The 20,405-nt window shown below is 35.8% G+C and overlaps 1 protein-coding gene across 1 annotated transcript; it reads left to right on the top strand.

Annotated features, from left to right (window-relative positions):
• The first annotated feature begins 19,670 nt into the window (after window positions 1-19,670).
• LOC131168403 (uncharacterized) lies at window positions 19,671-20,101 on the top strand. Its single transcript, XM_058127784.1, has 2 exons — window positions 19,671-19,785; window positions 19,950-20,101. Exons 1-2 carry the CDS (start codon window positions 19,671-19,673, stop codon window positions 20,099-20,101), a joined length of 267 nt encoding a protein of 88 aa, XP_057983767.1.
• Window positions 20,102-20,405: the final 304 nt, after the last annotated feature.

Here is a 20,405-nt window from a genome sequence, read left to right on the forward strand (position 1 = left end):
TCAGAGCCTCGTTATAGAAATTCCTAACAAGAAACTATAAAAAGATCTAATGGCAAACATTGAGTAGCACCCTTTGGTGAAGGACAATCCTCAACCCGTCCACCAATCTTTTGTGGACACAATTACACTTTTTGGAAAAAAAGAATGGAAATATATCTCCAACACATGGATTGGAAAGCTTGGGAAGTTGTTATGGATGAAAATCTTATTCCCACTAAGTTAGTTGATGGAAAATACATTCCAAAAGAAAAGAAAGACATGACAGACTTAGACTATAAAATGCTTCATAAAAATGCAAGTGCTATAAATGTGTTATATTGTGCATTAAATGCTAGTGAGTTTAATCGAGTCGTGGCTTGCAAAACAGCTAAGGAAATTTGGGATAAGTTAGAAGTAACTTATGAAGGAACCGTCGATGTTAGAGACAATAGGATAGATATGCTAACAAGTGAATACGAAGCCTTCAAAATGAATTCTGAAGAAACAATATCAAGAATGTACACCAAATTTAGCCACATAATAAACTCCTTAAGTGCCTTAGGAAAAACCTATACTACATATGAAATGATTAGGAAAATTCTAAGAGGTCTACCCTCTATTTGGGAACCAAAGGCCACAGCTATCACGGAAGGTAGAAACCTTAAGACTACGTCTTTGAATGAACTTATAGGTTCACTTCTTACATATGAAATGACACTGAAAGAAAGAAACCCCGAATCAAAGTATAAAAAATCCATAGCTCTAAAGGCATCTAGCCATAGCTCTAGTGAAGAAGAAAGCGAAACAAGTGACCTAGATCAAGATGAATTGGCATTCATTACTAAGAGACTAGGAAAATTCAATAGAAGAAATAAAAGGTTTCCTAGAAAATTCTACAAAAAGAAAACTGAAAAAGGAGATACAAGTAGGAAAGAAAATAAAGGTAAGAATGAATTACCAATTTGTTATCACTGCAAAAATCTAGGACATATTAAACCGGAGTGTCCATTGTTCAAGAAGGACAAGAAGAAAAAGAAGGAAGCAATGAAAGCTACTTGGGACGATTCAAGCTCCAGCGAAACTGAAACTGAATCAAGTGAGCAAGAGATGGCAAATATATGCTTCATGGCAAAAGATGAAGAGGTAAATTCTTATTACTCTTCAACAGAGTCTCAAAATGTGTCATGTGATGAGTCATGTGATAGTTTGCCTTCTTACAAGGAATTACAAACTGAATTATTTTCACTACATAAAAGATTTATAAAAGTATCTAAAAGAAATATAACTTTGAAAGATCAGAATCAAGAACTAGTAAAACAAATAGAATCATTCAAAGTTATTGAAGAAGAAAGGAAAACTTATATTAAGAAGCTCAAAGAAGAAATAAAACAAGAATTAGATAAAACTCATAAAAATGGGTTGAATAAGAAAGATTTAGAAATAAATGAACTCAAAAAGATAGTTGAGGATAAAGAAAAGATTATCTATAACCTTACTAAAGGTAAAGAAAACTTTGAAAAGATGATTGGACAACAAAGGCTTCATGGAAACAAAGAAGGAATAGGCTACAATGGTAAAACAAATAAAAAGAATAAAAAGCAATATATGGGATATTTTGTTAAGGAAGCTAAGTTCTATGCTAGCACTTCATCAAATAACAAACATGAACACACCACTTGCTATATGTGCAAGACTAAAGGTCATATAATGTTTAATTCCCATTAAAGAAGAAATATGTTAAAGTCCAAGGAGAATGGAAAACAAATAATGGAACCAATAGTAAAACAATGAAAGTCAAAAGAATTTGGGTTCCAAAAACTAACACATAGTGTCCCTCATTATAGGTTTGCCTTAGGACAAAAACGACAACAGACAAATGGTACTTGGATAGCGGATGCTCAAGACATATGACCGGTGACAAGACCAAGTTCACCACCTTAAAACAAAAAGATGGGGGATACGTCATCTTTGGCGACAATGCCAAAGGTAAAATTGTTCGTATAGGTAAAATTGGTAAAGAACCTTCACTCACTATAGATAATGTGCTATTAGTAGAAGGACTAAAACATAATCTTTTATGTATCAGTCAATTAAGTGATAAAGGGTTCGAAGTAATGTTCATGAAAGAAAAATGTGTCATCTAGAATCCCAAAAATAAAGAAACCTTATTTATGGCTCATAGAATAAATAATGTTTACTGTATAAATCTTGAGAAAATAACAAATCAAAACATAACTTGTTTAACAGCCATGAATGAAGCAAGTTGGTTATGGCATAGGAAATTAGGACTTGCTAGCATGGACCTACTATCTAAATTATCTAAGAAAATCCTTGTAAAAGGATTACCAAATATTAAGTAGGTAAAAGACAAGATATGTGATGATTGTCAAAATGGAAAACAAGTAAAAACAAGTTTTAAAAAGAAAAAATTCATATCCACCAAAAAACCCCTAGAACTCCTACACTTAGACTCATTTGGTCCAACTAGAACCTTAAACTTAGGTGGAAAACAATATGCTTTTGTAATAGTAGATGATTTTTCAAGATTTACTTGGGTAATATTTTTAGCAAACAAAGATGAAGCTTGCAATCAATTAATAATCTTATGCAAGAACTACAAAATGAGAAAGGTTATAATGTAACAAGTTTTAGAAGTGACCGAGGAAGAGAGATTAAAAATAAGGAAGTTGATAAATTTTGTAATGAACATGGAATAACTCACAATTTTTTAGCACCTAGAACTCCACAACAAAATGGAGTTGTTGAAAGGAAAAAAAGGGCTTTGCAAGAAATGGCAAGAACATTGCTCAATGAAAATAGTTTACCTAAATATTTTTGGGCAGAAGCTATAAATACAGCATGTTATATTGTAAATAGGGTATCAATGTGATCAAAAATAGATAAAACACCATATGAACTTTGGAAAGATAGAAAACCAAATATATCCTACTTTCATGTATTCGGCTGGAAATGTTTTATATTAAATACTAAAGATGACCTTGGAAAATTTGATGCAAAGTCGGATAAAGGTATTTTCTTGGGTTATTCTACAAATAGTAAAGCTTATAGGATTTATAATAAAAGAACTTCTACAATTATGGAATCAATTCATATAACTTTTGATGAATCAAATCATTATAACATTAAAGATATGAATGATGAAAAAGAAGTCACTTCACAAAAGGAAGATGATCTTGAAATAAAAGAAGAAAAGAACAATGATGCATTAAATGAAAACCTTTCAGAGAAACTAAAACTTCCTAAAGAGTGGAAATATGACAAAAATCACCCAAAAGAACAAATTCTTGGTGAAACATCAAAAGGAATAACTACTAGAGCCTCACTAAAAAATATTTGCAATCATTATGCTTTCTTATCCTAACACGAACCAAAAAATATTGAAGATGCCTTAAATGATGACTCTTGGATTATAGCTATGTAAGAGGAATTCAATCAATTCGAAAGAAGTCAAGTATGGGAACTAATACCAAAACCCAAAGATAAATCAATTATAGGAACTAAATGGGTGTTTAGAAATAAGAAGGATGAAAACGGAGTTGTTGTGAGAAATAAAGCTAGGTTAGTGGCACAAGGATATAATCAAGAAGAAGGAATTGATTATGATGAAACTTTTGCACCTGTGGCAAGGATGGAAGCCATTAGGATGCTTTTAGCCTATGCAGCCCATAAGGATTTTAAGCTATATCAAATGAATGTGAAGAGTGCATTTTTGAATGGATATATAAATGAAGAAGTATATGTCAAACAACCTCCAGGGTTTGAAAATTCTAAAAATCCAAACCATGTATTCAAATTGACAAAAGCTCTTTATGGTTTGAAACAAGTTCCAAGAGCTTGGTATGAGAGATTAAGTAAATTCTTACTTAAAAATGAATTTACAAGAGGAAAAGTTGATAGTACCTTATTCATTAAAACTAAAAACAAAGATTTGTTATTAGTTCAAATATATGTGGATGATATTATATTTGGAGCTACAAATAAAGATCTATGTAAAGAATTTGCCACATGTATGCAAAAAGAGTTTGAGATGAGTATGATGGGAGAATTAAATTACTTTCTTGGATTACAAATCAAACAAGTAAAAAATGGAATCTTTATAAATCAAACTAAATACATTAAAGACATGTTAAAAAAGTTTGATATGGAAGAAAGTAAACCCATAGGAACTCCTATAAGTACTTCAACTAGTCTTGACAAAGATGAAAAAGGGAAACAAGTTGATACTAAGCTTTATCGAGGAATGATAGGAAGCCTACTCTATTTAACAGCAAGTAGGCCAGATATTATGTTTAGTTTATGTATGTGTGCAAGATTTCAGTCAGCCCCAAAGGAATCAAATCAAACAGCAAGGTGTTTGCAAGGGTTTAAAAGATCTAAAAATTCAAGACCTTGGAAGGAAAAATTGAGGACTAAGCTAAGATTACCACTACATTCACTAGGGGCAAAGAAAATTTTGATAAGCTCTTAGGTTCACAAAAGATGACCTTAGAAAAAGAAGGTATAGGGTTTAATGGAATTGAAAATAGGAAGAGGAAGAACCTATACATGGGGTACTTTGTAAGAGAATCTAAACATTATACTAGTACCTCCTCCAGTCTGTATACTCACACAACATGCACCTTGTGCAAAAAGAAGGGGCACATAAAATTTGATTGCCCATTTAAAAGGAAAGGTGTGAAACCCAAACAGGTCTGGAGAGGTAAAGATCCACTTGGCTCTAACCCATCGAGAATCAAAGACAGAAAAATGGTATGGGTTGTTAAGAAAGCAAACCCCGTGAAATTCAAGGAAGAATTCATTCAAATAGGAATTACATGATCACACAATTCTTCCTTAGTATTTAGGATAAGCTATAAGGGATAGTGATGACTTTAGGCTTGGGAAGTGGTGCATGCCTAGATATATGTATTCACTATACTTCCTCTATTATGCATACTAAGAACATCTTAGAATCATCCACTTCCAAATGGACAAAGCACCTTTGCTTGGTAAATAATTCTTAATTTTTTAACTCATGCTTAAATATGAATATCTAAAGTTAAGCATACTCTATCAATCGCACAAGTTTCAGCTTTAGGAAATGAACCCTTCTATGTAAACATCTTCTCCTAAACTCGTCTTGAAAGCCTCAAATGCCTAATAAAATTTTTAGTCATCACTCTAGGCTTAGAAAGCACTATTGATCATAAATGACTAATATATATTGAGTGCTTTTCATAATACATCTGCCTATAATAAAGATTAGAGGCAACCACTAAGGGATTCAAGATTTATTGATTAAATCAAAACATTTCCTTTGAACTTAAAATATAAAAATCATCTAATTTTGGTTCTTTTCTTCCATACGAAATCTTTACCATACCACGATCACATCAGGTAGAGATTTTGTCTATTCCTTGGTTTGTATCCTTGCTCCAAATAGAAATTATATCTAAAGGATACATTCCATTGTCCAAATAGCTGTATTCAAAAATTCAGACACTCCTAGACACTCTTTACTCAAACCTGTACATGATTACTAAGCACAAAAATATTTTGGAAAATATCCACTCATTCTAAATACTCTTCTGAATTTAATGATAATTTAATTGTTAAGAGTATTTATCATATCTCGCTTCATAAGCTCTCAAAATTTTAAATCAAATCCTTTAGAGCTCTATATCCTTTGATTGTGTTGAATGGCTAAATTAGTTACCTAAGTCTTGAACTTGATGAATGCATTTATTTTAAGGTGACCTATGCACATGTAATTAATATTGCAAGTTATTCAATCTTTAGCCTCTCATGTATTGAAATTCATAAGAAAAGAAAAATAGGCTAAGTGCTTTTAAATGAATATTCATTGTGACTTTTTAGTCCATTAAGCCTATTAATTCCAAGCCAAGTTCAAATCATTGAAAACCCTAAAGCATTTGGCCAAGAAATTAAAAAGATCAAGGCATAAGATGGAAATAAATGGAGCGCATATCTCGGGGGGAGCATATCTCTTTATATGACTACATATATTAAATGCTCTCATAATCATACTACATGTTTATATGCCTTTATGAACAGTATTGCAAATTAATATCCATAATGCATTAAATGATTAAATCTCCTTGATGGATAGATCATATTTTTTGAATTGTTGATTGCTACCTAATTGCATGCATAGTCTAGAATGCCTCCTGCGTGGCGGATGCAGTGATGTGAATTACATGCTGGTAGTGGATATAGGTTCTTGCTTGCTTGAATTGAATCATGTATTGCTTGTTTGAATCTATTAGGTACATGTTTTATGAGAAAATGTCCAATTTATAGACGGCATGCTGCCAAAATTTCGAAAAATTTTCCTTAAATAAAACTATTAACAAAGATGATTATGATAAAATGAAAGTTAAAATATTTTTTAAAGGATGAGTGAAAATCAATTGAATAATCAAATTTCATCCTAACATTATCATCGAATAGTTAGAGGAGCTCAACTCCATCCCTATAGAAAGAGCTTAAAGAGCTCATAAGCATCAATTCACTTTTTGAATATTGAGGCTCTTCAAAAAACCCAAATATCATATCCAGCTCTTAAAGCTATATGATTAGATATGGGGTGTTCTCATAGTTATGAACAGTAAATCATGCCTTAATATACATTTTCTTATGCATCTATAGTCTATAGGGAGGCTATACTGGGCAGATGATAAAGATTGTATTAATTCATATTTAGTATGATTGCTCTTTTGGAAAAAGGCATATACTTCTAAGCACAGTGAAATTAATCTCTGATTAGTATAAGCAGTTCATTCACCTAAGCTTAGATTCAAATCTATAAGGGGAGCATCTAAAGTTAAATTTTTATCTTGTTATGCTCACCAACCTTTTAGTTTAGATTTTCCTTTGAATTCATTGTGGCTTGTGCTGAAATATGTTGTTTTTATTGAAAATCTTAATTTAAAATATGTCGATTTGCCAAAATAAGTTATTGTGCCATATGATCATGCACTTGGATTGTTTAATGTTTTGGGTTCATATGGTAGTTTGGTTTTCTGGTTATACTATGAATATGCCTAAATGGTCAACCAAAAAATTGTTGCTAGCTTGCTTTAAATTAAAGTTTCTTTTTTAGCAAGCAACCCCCTAGTACCTTTTGCAAATATCAAAGGGGGATATATATTCATACACAAATATATACATAGAAATATTTATAACTTTATTTGGCAAGAAAATGATTTTACATAAGATATATATTGTTTCTTGTTTGTGAACTTAAATGCTATATCCTTGTTGTTTTAAATTATGCCCAAATGTTATATGAAAAAGAAGGAAAATTTTTCGGCACCTAAATGTTAAAAAGGGGGAATATTTTTCAAAGGGGGAGTTCTTCTTTGCTATGCTTGTTTTAAATGACCAAATTTTTACTTAGCCCTTTTTGCTGATGCCAAAAGGGGGGAGAAGTTTTGTGAGCAAAATGAAAAATAAGGCGTAAATGTTTTTAAAAGGGGTTAAAATTTTTGAGATGCATGCATCACGTATTTGAGCTTTATTGTTAAAATTAAATGCATGATTACTTGCAATGCCTTCTCTTTGAATATGCTTGAGCTGCATTGATTATTTTTAAGTTATGCATACTCTTAGGGGGAGCCTTCTTAGGCTAAACCTCATTTTGCTCTAGTGCATTTGTCATAATCAAAAAAGGGGAGATAGTTGAATTTTTGATTCAGATCTCTGTTTTGATGTTGACAAAAGCACAAGTTACTTATATGTGCATTTGGCATGTGAACGAGTCTATATTTCAGATCACACATAAAGGATAGAAAAATGGAAGCCAAGATGGATCTTAGCGCGCATACTCCTGTCTTATATCTTGAGGAAAATAAGGAGAAGGAGTAGAGGGCACTTATTTTGTATTGTAAATGCATGTTAATTCAGCTATTGGGGTTTAACAATGTATTACATGCATGATGTGTACGTTAAGCTCAAGAACATGACCTTAGACTGACTTTAGGTCCCCAAATTAAAAAGACAACACTTACATAAATAGGGATACTCTTTTGAGGTTAAAATTAGGGCACAACCTGATTTTTCAAGGTGCTCGGTCGACCAATCTCGTGGCATTATAAATGCCTCGATTGACCGACTAGACTAGAAGTTAATGGTTTGACTTGGTCCTGGTCGATCGACCAGAAATGATCATAACTTCCTCAGTCGCCAAACATTGAACCAAGGACATTTCACTGCCTTTAGTCGATCAACCAAATTAGCTAAAAACAGCTCAGTCGACCGAACCTACGAAGTTTTGGAATATCATCCATGGCTCAGCTAACAGGCATTATGCTTGGCAGCCCGAATCTTAAATAATTTTGAATCTATGTAAGGGCTCAGCCGATCGGCCAAACACTCAGCCAACCGAACCTATCAAGACAGTCGACCGACCCTTTAATTCGGTCGATCAAACCTTTCTGTTTGCCAAATTTTTAAGTGCTTAAATGCAATTAATTCATCATTAATCTTTTTTAGAAATACCGGTAGTGCCCCCAACGGTTCTATTTTTGGGAGTGCCTATGTATACTCCTTTATTTGCCCTAATTAGTAATAAGATTAGCATTTGATTAGCAAAATTTTTCTCTCAAATTCTTTGTTGCTAAATCTTTCATAGTCCCACATTTTTTACAAGCATATTCTTTATGTAACGACTTGCTTATATACTCATATAATATAAGTAAAAAAAAAAAAAGTCAACCCGAACCCATGGGTAACGGGGATACCTGTCATTCACAGCGGAAACCTAAGCAGCAGTAAATATAAATCACATTCTCAAAACCATAGAATATATAATACCAGAGTTAATTATAATCCATCACGTTCTGTATTTATATATGATCTCCAAACTACCCAAAAACAGCAAAAAATATTTCCTAGGATCCTACAAAAAAAACTATGTATCCTAGCACAACATTTACCCTCCTAGCGGGGTAACTCAATAAACTCAATGGTGGCCACGACCCGCCGGTCCTTCTAGGTTTCCTGAAAATCATTTAATGTTCGGGGGTGAGACACTTTTCAATAAGGGAAAATAAACTAAATACAGTTGTGTGGTAACATGAATATTAAATGCAGTTATATATATATTTAGTACATTTCATATATCTAAAAACATACATCATAACATAGTGAATAATCATATACTTTCATATTTTCTAATAATTCATACTGATCATGAAATGTCTGTTATAGCTGATAATACTGAAAACATACCTAGGATGAATAGCTAGTTGATGTCATGTATTACCCCCCATGACGGGTTGTGCAGCTCGAAGGCGGGACCTGAAAATGGCTAGCCAACCACTGCCGAGTCAAAAATGTCTGTAAGTACGATGGGTCCGCCATACCCTGGTCCAGACTGCCAGGTGGACGTCTACAACTCTACACTGAAAGCCACATCGACTATCCATCTCCCACCCCCTCGTGGGGTTTTAGCACCAATCTTATCATAGATATTTGATCTATATAGCTACGATACCGTGCTCCTGAACTGAACTAAACTAATATCCGGGTTCTCATAACATATATTACATGATAATATAGCATTTAAAATAAATGGATTGATAGGATTTCTATACTTTCATAAATATAGTCTCGCGCCAAACATTTCGTAAATACGGCCTCGCGCCGAACATTTCATAAATACGGCCTCGCACCAAACATTTCATAAATATGGCCTCACGCCGAAAACATATAACATACATGACCTTGCGCCGAAAATCTCATACATATCATTCTGAGTAAATAAGTCATTTATCATGTACTTCAAAATTATCATAGTCATAATTCCTGAAAACATGCTTATTCATAAAATTGCCATATCATAATACTTTTCATGAAAATAATATTCATGCCACACAAAGTTGAGTAAATCCATACATTTCATTCTAAAATCGCATTTTCTATATAATAGCATTATTTTCCCAAGTATGCATTTTTACCATAATATACCAATATAAAACAAGTTTTCATGAAATTAATTTGCAAAAAAATAATAATAAATTGTATGAAAAATAATTGCTTTAGTTTATTCCCTTACCTGGTAATAAAAAGAAACCCCTTAATTTCATTCGTCCTGCACCCGCAGGGTCCCTCATTCAATACCCTAAATTTAACAATCCCCAGAACTAAACTTTAATATTTCCACGTGAATATCATTTCCTATAACTATGAAAAGACCAAATTCGGCATAAAAAACCTTACCTCAACTCAGGGATGAATTTCAATGGAGTTCCACCGACAATCCACTCAAGCAGATATGTAGAGAACTTCTCAAGGAGCATCGTGGTGGCTTCAAATCCTTAAACCAGCGGAAATTCAGGCCAAAATTGACAAGAGAAGGGAGGGGGACCGAAGGGAGGAGAGAGAGAGAGAGAGAGAGAGAGAGAGTTCTGCGTTAAAAATTAAGCTTAAAAATGAAGTTCGGGCTATTTATACTGCGGGATTCATCGACGAGTCACATCACCTCGTCGACGAGTCCTGTAGAAAGTTCGTCAACGAGCCTGCACCTTCATCAAAGAATTTTAGACTTCCCAAAGATCCTCTCTCAGTATCTTCTTGTCGACAAGATGGGACCTCATCGATGAGATTCTGAAGAACCCTCATCGACGAAACCCTTGTGTTCGTCGACGAGGACTGGAAAATTTTTTTTGATTACACCCCAAAGTGCAACATCGTCGATGAAGTCGACTGCCTTCTTCTGTCACTATTTCCATTTTCCTCTCTCTTATTATTTAAATACCATTATTCCTCTGGTCATTACATTTTCCCCTCCTTATAAAATTTCGTCCTCAAAATTTACTATTCATATAACTCATCATCCCTTGAAGACAAAATGGTCTACTTATTTTATTACTTACCCTCACTTATGGTGGAGGAATATTGTGGTTACATTTCATTTTTTGGGAGATTACATATACAAAAGAAAATTTTCCCCCAAAACTAAATTACCACTTACTAACTAAAATATTACATGTACTTGCAAAAGAAATACTACATATTTATCTACATTTCCTAATTACATTTGAACTTCCTGGAACAGTTGCGGGTATTTTTTTCTGATCAGCTCCTGAAGCTCCCAAGAAGCCTCTTCTATTGCATGATTCCTCTATAGAACCTTTACTAGAGGAATCTTCTTATTACGTAGTTCATGTTCCTTTCTATACAGAATCTACACTGGTACCTCCTCATAAACTAGCAAATCACTGAGCTCTAACTCACCGTAGCTGATAATATGAGAAGGATCTAGGACATATTTTCTCAACATAGATACGTGGAATACGTCGTTAATACTAGATAGTGTAGGTGGCAAAGCTATCTTGTAGGCCACTAGCCCCTTTTTCTCTAAAATCTCAAACGGATCGATAAACCTAGGGCTAAGTTTACCCTTCCTACCAAACCTCATAACCCCTTTTAATAGAGTTATCTTAAAAAATACATGATCTTCCACATCGAACTCTAAATTCCTGCGGTGATTATCGGCATAACTCTTCTGTCAGCTCTGAGCTGCACTGATTCTATCCTTGATTAGCCGAACATTATCATATGCTTACTGCACCAATTCTAGTCCCACAACTTGCCGCTCACCTATCTCATCCCAAAATAAAGGAGATCGACATCTCCTACCGTATAAAGCCTCAAATGGTGCCATGCCAATACTGGACTGGTAACTGTTATTATACGCAAACTCTACCAGTGGCATGAACTGAGTCCAACTACCCCTAAAATGTAAAACACATGCTTGGATCATATCTTCTAGCATCTGTATCATCCTCTCAATATACCCATTTGACTAAGGATGGAATGTCATATTAAACTATAGTTGAGACCCTAGAGCTTCCTGCAAACTTCTCCAGAAACGTGATGTGAAACATGGGTTTTGATCTGACACTATGGATACTAGCACCCCATGAGAACGAACTATCTCCTATACGTAAATCTCCGCCAAACGGTTAAGGGGATATTTGATCTTGATAGGGAGAAAATGGGTGGTCTTAGTCAACCAATCTACTATCACCCAAATCGCATTTTGGCTATGCGATGTCAACGGCAACCCTGTAACAAAATCCATGGATATATGATCTCATTTCCACTTTGGGATAAATAGCAGCTGCAACTAACCTACCAGCCTCTGGTGCTAAGCTTTTACTTGCTAGCACGTTAAGCACTAGGCTACATACTTAGCAATCTATCTCTTTAAACCACTCCACCAATAAAATTCTCGCAGATCCCTCTACATTTTCGTACTGCTTGGATGAACTGTATACAAAGATCTGTGAGCCTCCTCCAAAATAGTCCTCCTAATGTCAACATCAGTAGGAACACATAATCTAGAAAGGAACCGTAAAGCTCCGTCATCTGAAATGCATAATTCCTCACCTTGACCAGTCTACACTTTATCTATCACCTATGCTAATTCTAGGTCTTCCTTCTGAGTAGCTTTAATTCTTTCCTGAAGAGTAGGCTGTACCACTAAACTGACAATACATACTGGAGGATCACTCTCTACCAACTCTATGCTGAGTCTCTCCATATCCATCATGATCGGATGTTGAATCTCCATAGCTAGCATTGCTGGTCTCGCAAAACCACATTAGCTACCACATTTACTTTTCCTAGGTGATAACTGATGGTACAATCAAAATCTTTAATCAACTCTAACCACCTTCTCTGTCTCATATTCAATTACTTCTGAGTGAAGAAATACTTTAAACTCTTGTGGTCGGAGAAAATCTCACACTGCTCGTTGTACAGGTAGTGCCTCCAAATCTTCAATGCGTGTACCACTGTAGCCAATTCAAGATCATGGGTAGGGTAGTTCTTCTTATATTCTTTCAATTGTCTGGAAGCATACGCCACCACCCTGCCATGCTGCATCAATACACAGCCAAATCCCTTCAAGGACCTGTCATTGTAGATAATATAATCCTCACCCCTAGATGGGATGATCAATACCGGCACTGTGACTAGTCTCTGCTTCAATTCTCAAAAAACTATGCTCACAGCTATCATTCCATTCAAATCTGGCATTCTTCCTAGTTAGTTGTGTTAGAGGCCCTGATAGAGTTGAGAATCCCTCAACAAAACGACGATACTATCCAGCTAACCCCAAGAAACTCCTGATATCCTAGACGTTCCTTGGTCTAGCCTAATTCACTACCACTTCAATTTTACTGGGATCCACAGAAATTCCATCTCCTGAGATAACATGTCCTAAAAACAAAACTTTCTTGAGCCAAAAGTCACATTTTCTAAACTTTACATACAACTTCTTCTCCCTGAGCATCTACAAAACTTGCCTCAAATGTATCTCATGCTCCTCATAGCTCCTCGAATAGACCAGTACATCATTAATAAAAAAAAAAAAAACCACAAACTGATCTAAAAATGGATGAAAAATCCTATTCATCAAATCCATAAATATCGCAGGAGCATTCGTCAGACCAAATGGCATAACAAGTAATTCATAATGCCCATACCTGGTCCTAAAAGTCGTCTTCGATACATCCTCTGCTCTCACCTTTACCTGATGGTAGCCTAATCTGAGGTCAATTTTAGAATATACCTGTGTACCCTAGAGCTGATAAAATAAGTCATCGATACGGGGTCGAGGATACTTGTTCTTGATGGTCACTTTATTAATCTCCCTATAATATATACACATCCTCATAGACTCGTCTTTCTTTTTCATAAATTGTACTAGAGCTCCCCACGGAGATACACTAAGACTTATGAAGCCCTTATCAAGTAAATCCTGTAATAATCTTTTAATTATGCCAACTTTGCAGACCCCATTTGATACGGTGCTTTAAATATCGGCGCTATACCTGGAAGTAGATTAATAGGAAAATCTACTTCATGATCAGGTGGCAAACCCTAAAATTCATCTGGAAACACATCAGTAAACTCCTTTACTACTAGCGTACTGGTGAGCTTCACTTCATTCCCTGTTGTTTCCTTCACGAAGGTCACAAATCCCTGACAACCACTCTGGAGTAGTTTTCTCTCCTATACAGCAGAGATCATCTGAGGTAGTGACTACACTTGTGACCCTATAAATCTAAATTCAAGTTTCCCCGAAGGTCTGAATATCACTTCTCTTGCACGACAATCTATAATGGCAGAATTAGCTGCTAGCCAATCCATGCCGAAGATGATATCAAACCCATGCATATCCAACACTGCCAAATCAATAGATAGAATTCTTCCCTGAATATCAACTGGTCAACCGCAAAGTATTCTACTACACCTCACTTCTGACCCAGTCGGTGTAGCCACTAACAATCCAACATCTAGTAACTATGTTTCAACCCCACACAATTTAACACATCTAAAAGATACAAACGAGTGCGTAGCCCCTGAGTTAAATAGTGCAATAAATTTAAATGAAAACATATTAATCGTACTTGTCACCATGTCGCTGGCCGCCTCAGTATCATCTGGCGTCAGAGCAAAGACCCTAGTTGGAGCCATATTCCTCTCCTAGCCTCCACGTGGTGCCTGGTAGCCTCCTCGAGCAGGTCTAGGAGCAGGAGCAGCATCAATTTGAGCTTGACAGTCCCTCATCATATGTCCTAGATCCCCACACCTGTAGTAAACACCTCGCCTAGCATGAAACTCCCCCAAGTGTCTCTTCCCGTAAGACGGGCAAGCTGGAGATGGCCGCACACCCTAAAAACTCCGATTCTTGGTCTTCTGCCTTTGATCTTTGTAATAGCCACCTCTCTTCCACGAACCACAGCCGACTCTCTGCTGGGAACCGGAAGGTGCGGATCTCTTCTTCTGCCTCTGCTCTTCAGCCTCTAATCGCTCTCCAATCTCTGCTATAGTGGCTCTATCCATCACCTCAGCAAAATCATGCAACTTCAATATCGATACCTGCTTATATATTTCTCTCCTCAGGCCTCTCTCAAACTGTTGTACCTTCTTTGCTTCATTCGGTATAATGTACGGGACGAAGCAAGATAATTCGATGAACCTCAACGCGTACTATTGTACGGTCTTCTGTCCTTGCTTCAAATTCAGGAACTCCTCAATCTTTGCTTCCCTAGATGAAGCTGAAAAATACCTGTCGAAGAATATCTCCTTGAATCGCTTCCATGTCATCTCCACGGGTACCGTCCTCTGCTGCTCTAAGAGTTTCATCACCATCCACCACCTTTCAGCCTCTCCAGTTAGTCTGTAGGTAGCAAATAGCACCCTCTGCTCCTCTGAAAACTATAGCACTGCAAATATTTTCTCGATCTTCTGCACCCAATTTTCAGCGACTGTGGGATTTGTTCCCCCTGAAAATCCCAGAGGATTCATCTTAATGAATTTCTCAATCGAGCTACCATGGCCTGCCGATGAACCACCCCGTTCCCTCGAACTCCTGGTAATTTCAGCCATAACTTACTATGCCACGTTGCGTAAAACTACATCTACACCACCGCCCGCAGCGCCTGAGGGTCCAGCACCCTCATTCTCACTAGCGTGGGCACTACTGCCACCAAGGTCCATCCTGAAAAATAAATAACTTAACTTAGAACCCCTTCTCTGTACATATCATCCAACTCATATAATATATTCTCCTAATTAATTCATCTCTCCTGATCATAATTCAAGGTTCAATCCTGCAACCTAGATACCTAACCCGACGATAGTTTACCATGAATTTCCTAAAATTGTCACCCCAGGAAAATCACACAAACCACCACGAAAGTCCTACATCTAGACTACAAAACCAGACCTCAAATTCTGTTATCCTATACTTTGGTATTATTATTACTGCTGCATTCTAGAGTCTACAGAACCTAGTATCTTAGGCTCTGATACCAAACTGTAATGACCTGTTTATATACTCATATAATATAAGTAAAATATATAAAACAGTCAACTTGAACCCATGGGTAATAGGGACACCTGTCATTCCCAGCGGAAACCTAAGTAGCAGTAAATATAAATCACATTCTCAAAACCATAAAATACATAATACCCGAGTTAATTATAATCCATCATGTTTTGTATTTATATACAATCTCCAAAATACCCAAAAACACCAAAAAATATTTCCTAGGATCCTACAACAAAAATCATTGATCCTAGCACAACACTTACCCACCTAGCGGGGTAACTTAATAAACTCAATGGCGGCCACGACCCGCCAGTCCTTCTGGGTTTCCTGAAAATCATTTAATATTTGGGGGTGAGACACTTCTCAGTATAGGAAAATAAACTAAATATAGTTGTGTGGCAGCATGAATATTTAATGTAGTTATACATATTCAGTACATTTCATATATCTAAAAACATACATCATAACATAGTGAATAATCATATACTTTCATATTTTCTAATAATTCATACTGATCATGAAATGTCTGTTATAGCTAATAATACTGAAAACATACCTAAAATCATTAGTTAGCTGATGTCATGTATTACCCCCCATGGTGGGTTGTGCAGCCCGAAGGCGGGACCTGACAATGGCTAGCTGACCACTGCTGAGTCAAAAATGTCTGTAAGTACGATGGCCCGCCACACCCTAGTCCGGACTGCCAGGTGGACGTCTACAACTCTACACTGAAAGCCACATCGACTATCCATCTCTCAACCCCTCGTGGGGTGGTTAGCACCAATATGATCTTAGATATCTGATCTATATAGCTACGGTACTGTGCTCTTTGAACTAAACTAAACTAACATCCGGGTTCTGATAACATATAGCATATGATAATATAGCATTTAACATAAATGGATTGATAGGATTTCTATACTTTCATAAATACGACCTCATGCAGAGCATTTTGTAAATATGGCCTCGCACCGAACATTTCATAAATACGACCTCATGCTGAAAACATATAACATACACAGCCTTGCGCTGAAAATCTCATACATATCATTCTGAGTAAATAAGTCATTTATCATGTACTTCAAAATTATCATATTCATAATTCCTGAAAACATGCTTATTCATAAAATTACCATATCATAATACTTTTCATGAAAATAATATGCATGTCACACAAAACTGAGTAAATCCATACATTTCATTCTAAAATCGCATGTTCTATATAACAACAGTATTTTACCAAGTATGCATTTTTACCATAATATACCAATATAAAATATTTTTTTTTGAAAATTAATTTGCTGAAAAATAACAATAAATTGCATGAAAAATAACTGCTTTAGTTTATTCCCTTACCTGGTACTGAAAAGAAAGGCCCTAATTTCACTCGTCCTGCACCCGTAGGATTCCCTGTTCAATACCCTAAATTCAACAATCCCTAGAACTAAACTTCAATATTTCCAGGTGAATATTGTTTCCTATACCTATGGAAAGACCAAATTCGCCATAAAAACCCTTACCTTAACTCAGGGAGGAATTTCAACGAAGTTCCACCGACGATCCGTTCCGGCAGATATGCAGAAAACTTCTCCAAGAGTGTCGCGGTGGCTTCAGATCCTCGAACTAGCAGAAATCCAGCCCGAAATCGAAAAGAGAAGGGAGGGGAACGAAAGGGAGGAGAGAGTTCTACGCCAAAAATTAAGCTTAAAAATGAAGTTCGAGCTATTTATACGGTGGGATTCATTGACGAGCCACGTCACCTCATCGACGAGTCCTGTAGAAAGTTCGTCGACGAACCTGCACCTTCATCGACGAATTTCAGACTTCCCAAAGATCGTCTCTCGGTATCTTCTCCTCAATGAGACGGGACCTTGTCGACGAGATCTTAAAGAATCCTCGTCGATGAAACCCCAGTGTTCGTCGACGAGTCCTGGAAAAATTTCTTGGATTACACGCCAAAGTGCAACGTCGTCGACGAAGTCGGCTGCCTCCTTCTGTTACTATTTCCATTTTCCTCTCTATTTTTATTTAAATACCATTATTCCTCGAATCATTACAATTTAAAACTCTTTCTCATCATATACATTTGATTTTATTTTTAGAAAGAGTATATTTCCTCACCATCTTCACTTGCATATTGATTGCATTTCGAAGCTAGGTTGAGTGTGCGTTTTTGTGAGCAAATCTCATCGTACTCACAAGCTTAAATCCTCCCATACTTGCATTTGATTGTGTACTAATTGTTGAGAGTAAGCTAAAGTTTTCCCATTGTATTTTCATTCATAAATATTGTTTGGGAAAACTCTACATTTGCTTGTGAACTTGCATCCTTATTACAAGTTTCAAAAGCTTGCTTTGTGCTTTTGATAAAAATACTTTTGCAAGCTTAAACCCTAATATCCATTGTGCTTGATACTGGAAATATATTGTTGAGATATTTGTTTAGGGTTGTAGAGGTTTTTTGATTATTCATATTGCAAATATACTATCTTGAATCAAAGGTCTCACACACTCGTACTTATATTTATAGATATATATGCTACTATGAGTTGATATATTATGTTAAGAAATTCTCACATTGAGCTTAATTTCCTATAATCTATGAGTGCAATGTGTTGGATTGTAGTACATATCTGCTTATGTAAGAGGCAAATTTATTTGTACACATTTGATTATCTATTGTATTCCAGGCGTGGCCTGAGGGGGTGTTGATTTAGAACTTAAGGATTGGTTATAAAGGTTGGGGTCATCCATGTTAATCTGACGTGGGATTTTCCTCGCCCAATAAGGAGAGGAGGTTGTAACCGGTGTTACTCCACCCGCAAGTGAACTTTAGTGAAATCCTTGAGCTTACGAGTTAGAGGTGGGGACGTAGGCACAGTTGGCTGAACCTCAATAACATATCCCGTGTCACTCTCTTTCCCTGCACTATTTAATTTTCCATATTTATTTGTTTATATTTCAATTTCTGTGAATGTTTGGAAATATTAAGATTTCTTTAATTGTTTAAATATTTGCTCAGTTAATTACCAATGTGATTGGGATTGTATAGAAATACCCTAGGTTGTGAAATACTGTTGTTATCTGGTTTAACCTAGGCAAAAGTTTTTAAATTTCCAATTCACCCCCCCCTCTTGGGAATACACCAAAGTCAGCACAATTTTCTTTGAAGAAGAATTTCCCAACATCTTACCCATGTTTAGGAACCTAGGATGGAAAATTTTCATGACTTACCAAGCCAAAGGACTCTATCCAAATCTGGTCAAAATTTTCTACGCGAATATAGTTAAAGGAGAGATAGTAAGCACTATCAAAGTTATACGAAAATCAATTGCCCTTACTTCATAGACCTTGGCCACTATTTTCAATATCCACTAAGGAGAATTTGAATGTCCTTCCTTTGGGAAATCATGGATCATGGAACAAGGGTTCACTCCTAAAGAATTTTTACCTCTAATTATGATTGAAGAGCCTGTTTACTTTGGAAATCCTCCACTTTATAAACAATTAAACCTTCAGGCATAAATCCTCCAAAAGATCATCATATACAACATTCTGCCTCAGGTTGATTATCATGATTACGTATCATATTTGGACTTTTTCATTATGTGGTGTTTGCTAAAAGAGAAGAAGCCTAACTTCTCAAGCTTAATCCTTAAATGGATGATCTCTCGAACTGAAGCCCATCGAGTAATTTTTCCTTATGGAGGAATTTTGAACCTCCTCTTTGCTTATCTCCATGTTACCTCTCCGAATGACTTATTTATCAAGCGTACCCACTATGATCTTTTCTCATCTACCACACTCAAACAAATGGGGTATGAGAAACACGAGCAGGGCTAGTTTCATAAAGGAGGTAGATGTCAAAGACAAGCTCCTAAGCCACAACCTCAAGTTCAGCAACTTGCTCCTCAAGCTGATGTTTCACCTTCATGGTTTCTTCCATTTCATCAACAATTCACTGCCTTTAGTGGTGAAATTAGATTTGCACTTCAATCTCTTCAAACAAATTTTGCATCGCTTCAAACCAATTTTTCTTTACTGGATCAACAAGTTGGTCATATTGAACAACACTTGGCTAGTTCTTCCTGAGGAATAGGTCCTAGGGAGATTAGTTCTGCAAATGCCAGTGATGATGGATTTGACGAAGAAGAAGACGATGAAGAAACTGAAGAAGAAGAAGATGATGAAACGGGAATTGGAGAAGATGAAGAAGAAGCAACTCACAATGATAAAGCTGCAGATGCTTAGTTTCTTTTAGTTGTAATTTGCACTTTGTACCTTAGATCTGTGTTTGTATTTTTGAAAGTATCTCATGATGTTTTTGGACACTTTGTATACATCTTGATGACTATCATTCTCTGTTTTGTGCTTAATACTGTATTTTGTCTTAGTTTGATTTTTCTTTATTGTCATTCTTCTTTTTTTGATTGATGTCAAAAAGGGGGAGCAGTTTTGAGAAAAACTGAGATATGATGATTCTAATTGACACACATATACATTGTTGAGAGAGAGCATATTGATAACCTGAGATATGATACTGACACACATATAC

The sequence above is a fragment of the Malania oleifera genome, chromosome 11 (assembly GCF_029873635.1).
Source record: "Malania oleifera isolate guangnan ecotype guangnan chromosome 11, ASM2987363v1, whole genome shotgun sequence".
NCBI lineage: Eukaryota > Viridiplantae > Streptophyta > Magnoliopsida > Santalales > Ximeniaceae > Malania > Malania oleifera.

Bases quoted from the DNA above. Each gene is read 5' to 3' on its own strand.
- LOC131168403 (XM_058127784.1), top strand. From the start codon at position 19,671: ATGAGAAACACGAGCAGGGCTAGTTTCATAAAGGAGGTAGATGTCAAA. The intron at 19,786-19,949 runs GTTTCTTCCATT...CCTGAGGAATAG, and splicing joins GCTGATGTTTCACCTTCATG to GTCCTAGGGAGATTAGTTCT.